General features: G+C 56.1%; 1 protein-coding gene across 2 annotated transcripts; it reads right to left on the bottom strand.

Moving 5' to 3' along the window:
• Window positions 1-986: 986 nt before the first annotated feature.
• Window positions 987-7,640, bottom strand: MYADM (myeloid-associated differentiation marker). Of its 2 annotated transcripts, none has more exons than XM_008583809.1 (3): window positions 7,469-7,640; window positions 3,805-3,892; window positions 987-2,073 (listed from the first exon to the last, which is right to left on the bottom strand). In XM_008583809.1, exon 3 carries the CDS (start codon window positions 2,069-2,071, stop codon window positions 1,106-1,108), a length of 966 nt encoding a protein of 321 aa, XP_008582031.1. In that variant the 5' UTR covers window positions 2,072-2,073; window positions 3,805-3,892; window positions 7,469-7,640; the 3' UTR covers window positions 987-1,105. The 2 variants fall into 2 exon arrangements, with proteins under 2 accessions (XP_008582031.1, XP_008582030.1); XM_008583808.1 differs by lacking the exon at window positions 7,469-7,640 and adding an exon at window positions 5,897-5,982.
• Window positions 7,641-8,562: the final 922 nt, after the last annotated feature.

The raw sequence follows: 8,562 nt of genomic DNA on the forward strand, positions 1-8,562 counted from the left end.
CCTGACACCCACCTCCCCAACCCATTCACCTCCCCCCCCGAACAAAGGAAACTTTCCTCTTTAAGAACAGGGCCACCCAGTAATTTTTGCCCTCATGACCAGAAAAAAAGAAAAGAAAAAAATCCAGACTGATAGTGCCTTAAAGCCAACAGTGGCCATTTTCTTGTCCTCACCAAAGCAGGACATGATATTTTTAACACTGAGTCTGGAAGGCCACATCACTGCCCCTCACAAGTACTTCATACGGTTGTCTTCAAGACTATGTGGTTCTTTGCCCGGCTCCTTCTTTTGATACCACAGACAATAGTTGGGATGAAAGACATCCACTCCTTGCTTCTTTTAAAATGGCCTCTAGGCAGTGGGTTTTTAGTAAGCCTGGCAAAAATTCTGGAGCCAATCTTAGGCAAGGCTGAATGCCAGGCAGAACCGAAGGACCCAGGGTCTGTGCCTAAAGCCTCCCACCCACTGGAAATTATTGACCTCCAGAGATTTTTAACCTAAAGGGGAGGTGCACTGTACACCCTCCTCCACTAGGAGAAAGGGGGCCCAATCCCTAGCTCCCACCCCTTATCCCCCCAAACACACACGTACGCACTGACTAAGGCACAGCTAGGGCGGGCAGGCATGCTTTGGCAATAAGGCCCTTGGCAGAGCCATGGAAAGGATAGCTGCAAAGAGGAGTGTGGGGTGTGTGGAGCTCAGCACCTTTGGAGGTGGGGCGGGAGGAGAAGGCGAAAGAAGTCTTAGGGCTCCTGAGGAAATAAGAATAGGTGGTCAAGAAACAGGCAGATGAGAAAACCAACAGGAAAATCAACCACAAAGAGATGACAGCAAAAAAAGAGAAGCAGCTCAGAGGCAAAACAGGATGCGGGCTACAGAACAAAACAGGAAGGAAAGGAAATGGAGAGCAAGAGGAAAGAGGAGAAAAGGAGTCAGAGAAACAGGAAAGAGCATGATAAATCAGAAAGGAAATAAAAAAGATGGGAGGGAGGGGAGACAGGAGGAGGAAATAGGAAAGGAAGAGAAAATGGGGACCCAGTAAAAAACTCAGGAGAGAAGAATGAAGCAGTTGGAAAGAGGGAAATGGGAGCCCCTTGGGGGAATCTTAGACCTTGACAAAAACCAGACGGGCAGAGTACACCAGGTCCGCTAAGTAAGCCAGAAGGTTGATGGCCGTCAAGATAGCCACAGCCAGTCGGCGGTCCCAGGAACACACAGAGTGGACGTGTTTGCTGGCACAGTTCACATCTCTCGCCCGCTGGGGCTGGCCGCCATACCTCTCATCGAACTGGTAGAGGGGCCAGAGGATAAGAGCAGTGGCGTAGAGGAGGACGGACAGCAATGCCAGCCCTGACAGGAAACTGGGGAAAGGGATGGGCAGAACATTGGTGCAGTCCCCCAGGTTCAGCAGAATGGCCACTGCTGCCAGGATGAAGCAGATGGCATACACTGCCACGCACCACTCCAGGGCCGGCTTCTGCTGGTACAGGTTGGGGTTGCTGATAAAGGCAAAGATGACACAGGCCACAAAGGTCTCCAGCACCTTGAGCAGCCCCGGCACGGTGGCCATATAGCCAGTGATCTCGCCAGGCCGGGCCCGGGTCCAGGCCACTTCAGTGGCGTATGCCACACAAGCGATGCAGGAGAAGACGGTAGCAGCAATGGCGTGGTCTCGGGAACGGCCAGGAGACAAGAACTGGACATAGGTGGTGGGGTAGATGATGGAGGCCGAGAGGCAGAAGAGGGCGGCGTAGCAGGCATAGGTGATGGGAAAGTTGCGCCAAGACAGCGGGAAGCGGGCCTGGAGCCCGCCTAACTCAACGATGATGATGATGAGGGTCACGGCGAAGCAGAAGCACCATGTGAACATAGACCAGTTACCCATGGGCCCTGTCCAGGCGCCCACACTCGCCACCAGAGAGAATGCCACACAGGTGGACAGCAGCTGCAGCAGGCGGAGGAGGCCCAGGGGACGGGTCAGTGCCCAAGGGGACCCCACGATGGTTGAGGACCCTAGGCCTGAGGATGATGACGTGGTTGTGATGGTGGTGCGGGTCACTGTCACCGGCATGGCTTGAGGGAACAGAAAACACACTGTCCTAATAAGGTGTCAAACATGGGAATCCAGGCCCCCCTAGTCCTCGCCTCCCCTAGAGGACAAATCAATTTGGGCTCTAGTTAGTGAGTTCCCAGGATGTGGGGCTTTCAGTTTTCAAACCGGGACAGTCATGAGCATATAGGGACAAGTTGGTCACCCTGGTTCTAGGCTCGCTCCTCCCCCACCTATATCAGAACCCAGGAGTCTAGGCTCCTATTGTTCTCCTTCCCAAGAGACCCACCTTCTCTCTCTTGAGACCAAACTACTTTAGAACTACATTTCTTTCTTCCCTGTCCAGATACCCAAAGCTGTACTCTCTCTGTGCTCTTCTTCCCCCAGGGACTCAGCAATCCAGCTATTTAAGACTCTGGCCTAAAGCATCCTTCCTCCCTCTGCCTCCTACCACCACTTATGTGTCAAGACAAGAGGCCTGTCTTCAGGCTCTAAAACCCCCATCTCTCTACTTCCTCCATTTGGGTATCCAGGGCTCTGCACCCCAGCTTCTGTGAGCAAACTTCCTTCTCGCATCGAACAGTGACTTAGATATTTCCAGCCTTGAAACATCCAAGAATACAACCTCCCTGAGCTTACATTCTCAGGGACCCACAAATGATCAGAGATCCCAACCTCCCATTCTGTCTACTGTCACAGAGATCCCGGGTCCTGGAAAACCAAGAGTTCTCCTCTCCCTTATGCAATGGGGTCTAAACTCTCAGCAGCCCCCCTCCTCTCCCCACCCCCCACCTCAGAGATCAGGCATCTATGCTCTCAGTCTAATTCCCACCTCAGATTTAAGTCTGGAGTCCTGCAACCTAAAGGAAGCTGCCCAACCAGACAGCCGCCAAAAAGAGTGCAAAAACTGAAAGTAAAAAAAACTAAAGGAAACTGAGTTCCTTATCCCCCCTACCCACTCACACACACCTAGTTCACCTCCCCCCCTTCCCCAGAAGCTTCTGGGAAACTCAGCTCCCCACATTCCCGACTGTCCAGTCCCCAAGCCCTTTCCACTGAAATCTCTAGGCCTCACAGTTCAGTTATCTAGAGTCAGACCTCTGAACTACAGGCCCTCAGCCTTGAGTATACAAGATGCCCTAGACTTTAAGAAACTAGCTTATTTTCTTCCATCCTTCCAAAACCTACAGCTTTCACCTCCTTGTCCCAAAGACCCTCAGGAATCAAGTGCCCAGCCTCTTCAGGACCAGGTGCTCAGATCCTTCCTCAGGCCTCAAAATGTCTAATCTCTCCGGCCGAGAGTGTGGCGCTGGGAACGCAGCTGCACTCCTGCCGCGGGTTCGGATCCTATATAGGGATGGCCGGTGCGCTCACTGGCTGAGCGCACTGCAGCCGGTCTCAAAAAAGACAAAAAAAAAAAAAAAAAAGTCTAATCTCTCAATCGACAACCCCAAAAGCTTCAAGAGGCCTCTCTCGCCACAGGGAAATAAAACTTCCTCCTTTCAGCGTCAGGCACACAGGAGGGCTTTAACAACTCTTCCGGGCCACTGTCTCAGAACAGCTACTAGCTCCTGAATACTCTTTTTCCTCAGTTACATGGGTTGTCTGGGACCCTCTTCCTTGGACCTCAAGATCCCCGGTCCTCTCAGGATTAGGAGTCCTGGTCCCCAGCCCCTCCTCCCTAAGACGTTGGAGTCCTGGCCCCCAGGCCCTCTGCCCACACACTTAGGAGTCTGGGTTCCCACTCCACTCACCAGAGGTCTTAGCTGAGGACCCAACGGAGAAGGATCTGGCTGTTAAGACGGATTAAGTCACACACGTGGAAAAATTTGGTAAGAGCACCTGAGGGGGAGAGAGGACGTCAGCGTACGGCTCAGACTGGGCCTCTCCCTTCCGGGACCCAGACAACCTGCTGGACCCGCCGTGAGATTCCGCAGCCTGGGTGCGCCTTCCTGCCTTGGCAGGGAATTGGCCCGGAGTCCCAAAAGGGACCGGGCGGTGACCCCGGAGAAGCCCCGCCCCTCTCCTTCCTCCCCTTCTGCAAATTGTGTGGGCCGCAGTGGGGAGGAACGGGTGAAAGTGCACGCCCCGCGGGCCTGTGCTGGTGGTGCCCGTGGGATCTTAACCCTGCTCGGGCCAGAGAATCCGCGCGGCCGGCTGGCGGGAGGGCCCTGGGCGGTGGCTGCGGGGGCGGGCGGCCCGGCCAGGGCCAGGCGTCTCCGCGCCTTATATGGGCTTTAAGTCAGCGCAGCCATCTGGAATGTGGCGGGGACCAGAAGGCGGTGCCGGGACCCCCGCCCTGCGCGGGCCTCCGGGATTGCCCGCTCCGCTCCTGGATATCCGGAGGGTGGGGGGCCGGACTCCCAGGTCCTCGGAGGAGAGGGCTGAAAGGCCGAATCTGGGGGTCATAGAAAGTGTGAATTCTTGGTCCCTATAAAGAGGGGCAGGGAGCCTAGACCCCCAAGATTATTTTTAAGAAAGGAATGGGCTGAGACCGCGGACTCCCGGGCTCGCCTGGCGGAGGGCCCAGGCTCCAGGCCGGAAGCTGCGCGCAGTGCCGGGATCAGCCCAGAGACCGGTAGCCACACCCCCACCACCTCCCGGAACGCAGGTCCCTCAGCAAGGAGGGGACCTCCTGGACCTCAGACACCTCCTGCTTCCCCACGCCCCTCCACGACCCGTTAGCGGGAAGTCCGGACTAGCCCAACCTCCTGCGCTCTCGAAGGCGGGCCACTGTCCCGCCCAAGCCCGGGAGGAGGAAGGGAGCGCCATAGCTCATGCAGTCTCCAGTGGAAGGTGGGTTAGCAGCGGAGAGGGGGCAAAATGGGGGAGGAGGACCTCTCGGAGGGGAGGGATACATGTCCGCCCTCAGGAACTCCAGCCGTCGCCTGAGGTCAGAGCTAAGGAATGCACAGCCGGAGAGAGAGGGAGGGAGAGGAAACGCCCCTCCAGGCTTCTTCAGAGCCTAAGACTCCTTCGGCCGCACCCAGCACCTCAGTACCCTCCCCACCTTCACTCAAAACACCACACTCGTCATCCAGCAGACTCAGAATCGGGACCCCGAACTTCAGCCTCTGCTCTCAACACCCAGGGATGCTAGACTCAGCCTTTTCTCTCCTGGCTTCCCAGCTCCATCCTCACTTTAGGAGCTCAGGTGCTGGATCTCAGCCCCTTGTCCTTCAGGGAGTTGAAAGTTCCAATTCGGTCTGTCCCCTGGGTGGGGAAGGAGTCAGTAATTCTGAACTCCACTCAATCTCTTTCCCAAACCCAGGACTCCTAACCCCAAGTTCCTCCCCTTCTAAGTATCTCACTTACCAAATTCAAGCCCCTTCAACCTGTGCATCTAGGAGTCTCCATTTCTGTATGCCCTCAGATCCAAGAGTCCAGGTCCCCAGCCCCTCCTCCCTCAGACTCAGGAGTCCAGGTCCCCAGCCCCTCCTCCCTCAGACTCAGGAGTCCAGGTCCCCAGCACCCTCCTCCCTCAGACCCAGGAGTTCAGGTCCCCAGCCCCTCCTCCCTCAGACCCAGGAGTCCAGGTCCCCAGCCCCTCCTCCCTCAGACCCAGGAGTCCAGACCCTCAAAGCCCTTCTCTCTCATTCCTAGGATTCCCGGCCTCCAACCCGCTCCTGCCTCAGATCCAGGTGTCCAGGCCCCGTTCCCCTCCTCTTTCAGATGTGTGACCTGTAGGGGTTCAGGTCCTCAGCCCTCTCCTCTCCGGGACCCAAGAATCCTGGCCCTGCCTCAGCCTTTCTAGGCACCCGGACATTGACTCCCAGCCCATTTTTCTCTCTAGACCCAAGAATCCTGGAACGCTGCTTCCGCCTTCTGGGGTCCCCGAAGCCTCACCTCGCTGACCAGTGGCGACTGCGGCTGAAGCAAAGACGACAGCTGGAGACTAGAAGGGTCTGCGGGCTGGGTGGGGTCGGCGGTCTGAGCAGTGAGTGCGGGCGGGGCCGGGGGGGGGGCCGGAGACAGGGCCCAGCTCCTTGCTGGAGCCCGGAAAGGGACTTCCCCGAGCTTGGGCTATCCCCAGCCCCGCCCCGGGGCGTGGCCAAGATCGGGCCACGCCCTTTCCGAGGATAAATGTAGCGCAGATCTCCCGCCCTACCAGGGACGGGGGTGGGGGGCTGAGGTCACCGTTGCCGTGGCGACAAAACAGGAAGACACAACAGCTGGCGGAGTGGGGGCTCTTGCGGGCTGCCCTCCCCGACAGAGCCCTAGAGAAGTCTCCAGGGTAGGCCAGGGAAGGCCGTTACCACAGAAACCCGAGTGTTTAGGGTTTGTTTAGCTGGGACCCCCTCAGCTCAGGTCCCCACCCCCAGTCTCACCTCACTCAATTTTCCCTCTCCTTTCCTCCCACCTCCTTCCTTGTCTGCTCCGGTCCCTCGTTCTGTCATGGTGGGTGAAACCTTAGACACCTGGGGCGAAGCGGATTGGAGGACCAGGCACCCCAGTTTAATGGGGTTCGTGGGCTAGGGTCTCTGTCTCTTGGCTCCCTGAAAGAGAACTGAGTTGAGTGTGCCAATCCCTGTGCTTTTTCTTTTTCTTTTTTTTAAAGGATATAATTTATTAGAACTTTGAAGTTAACAATTTATTGAAGTCAGAAATAAAATATTTAGAAATCTAGAAGTCCCAGAAATTAGATCTTAAAGGATTTAGGATTCAAATAATTCCTGATAAAAAGCTTAAATATTAAATCTCTGTGCGTCAAGAGCTTCTTGACTAGGATCCCTGACTCCTGTCCCCCAACCCCCCATCCTCCGCCACAAAAACACAAATACAGATTCCTGTATTTATTTAAGGATCTTCAGCGAGAGCAAAATGATCCCCTAATTCCCTTTACACTGGAACCCGTGTGTAATAGACTGGCTGGTAGACTTCTGGGTTTCAGATATCATAGTCGATAGGCGTGTGGGTGGGGGTGTTGGCAGCAAAACCCTGGGGCCTAGCGCAGTAGGAGTTGGAGGCACGGACTCCTGGGTTCCCCATGATGCCTAGCCTAGGGGCCCAGATTCTTGGCTCAAAGAGCAGTCAAAGCTCAGACTCCTGGGTTTCCAGAGCAGATGTGGTTGCAAGCCGAGGCTCCTGGGTCTGGAAGGGAGAGATATTTTTGGCCTGCATTCCTGGCTCCTGGACAGGAGGAGGGACTCAGAATCTTAATGAGGACGGGGCTGAGGCTGGGGGCTCTGGATTCCTGGTTCCTATAAGAAGGAAGGGGATCCAATGGGCCGGTGTGCCCAGGGCCCCAGAGCAGGGAAAGGCTGCAGGGTTCGTCTTTAGGCGCGGCCCTGCGACCTTAAAAGGGTCTGACCAAGCGAAGAAGGAAGAGAGAGCTTCAGGTCTGGATGTCGGGGTCCCGGGGAGGGGCAGGGCGATCCCCAGGACGCCTGGGTCCCTCCCTTCTGGCCGCTCACTCACCGCGCTCTGCAGTCGTCCCGGGCGCGGCCTTCCTGGCGGCTGCTTCTGGGCGGGGCCTGGTGGCGGCTGCGGATGCTCTGCGACGCTGAGCTAACAGGGCGCTTCCCCCCGCTGCTGCCGCTGGGTACCTTCCAGGCTGACAACTAACTGAGAGGTTTTGAGGCAGAGCCCTAGGGTGGACGCCGCACTAGTCGCGAAGGGAGGGGTCGGAAGGGGTCTGGGAGATCTGTATACCCGCTCTGTGCCCTACGGAGGTGGGAGGGGCTGGCGGGGGAACCTGGGCGCCGTGTGCTCTGCAGAAGTGGCGGGGGAAGAGGAGAGGGTGGGAGGAAAGCAGAGTTTGTATGCCCACTTTTGTGCCCCTGCAGAGGGAAGGAGGCACAGACCTTCTTTGTCATTCTGTGCCCTGCGTGGAGGAGGGGGTCTCGGTGAGCCCAGCATTAGACCTTGCCAAAAGAGGGAGGGCCTATGGGCAGATAGGGAGTCAAGTCATGGTGTGAGTTGGAGGCTCCCCAGGGACATCCCTAGATTCTATTCACACGCCTAACTGGCCCCAAGTGTAGCAACATCTCTTTCCCCCTCCTGCCTGGATCAGTCACTCTCTTTACCTGATCTATAGTGACAGGCTTGAGGTATCCCTAAACGGTCCTGAGGTTGTCTCCATCTCCACAACTTGCTATGTTGTGCCCCATGGTGGAAGCGTTCCCCCTTTAGGTATTAAAACCCCTCAACAGCAGAGTTCAAGGTAAACCCCTCAACAGGAGAGTTCAGAAGAAGTCCCCAAATAGCAACGTTCAAGGTGGCAGGAAAGCAAACATTTGAAAAGTGAGTCATTGGGTGTGATCTTGAGAACTGGCACCCTTGAGTTCCCAGGTCTCTGTCATCTGGCGTCATGTATGTGCCACCGGCTCAGAGTGTTTACCCATCCTGTAGAACAGCACCCGAACCCCAAACGTATCTCTAACCTGGAACTTGTTACTCAGTCTTAAACAGGCTGTGTCTGTTCTCTGAGACTAGCTGCTTTGGGGTGATGGGGTATATGGACTCTCCTCCACCACTGACTTCCTAATAGAGTTTCTTGATCAGAAGCAATA

This window comes from Galeopterus variegatus, unplaced genomic scaffold (assembly GCF_000696425.1).
Source record: "Galeopterus variegatus unplaced genomic scaffold, G_variegatus-3.0.2 Scaffold3046, whole genome shotgun sequence".
NCBI lineage: Eukaryota > Metazoa > Chordata > Mammalia > Dermoptera > Cynocephalidae > Galeopterus > Galeopterus variegatus.

What these genes read in the sequence shown, in the direction of transcription:
- MYADM (XM_008583809.1), bottom strand. Translation starts at nt 2,071, where the DNA reads ATGCCGGTGACAGTGACCCGCACCACCATCACAACCACGTCATCATCC.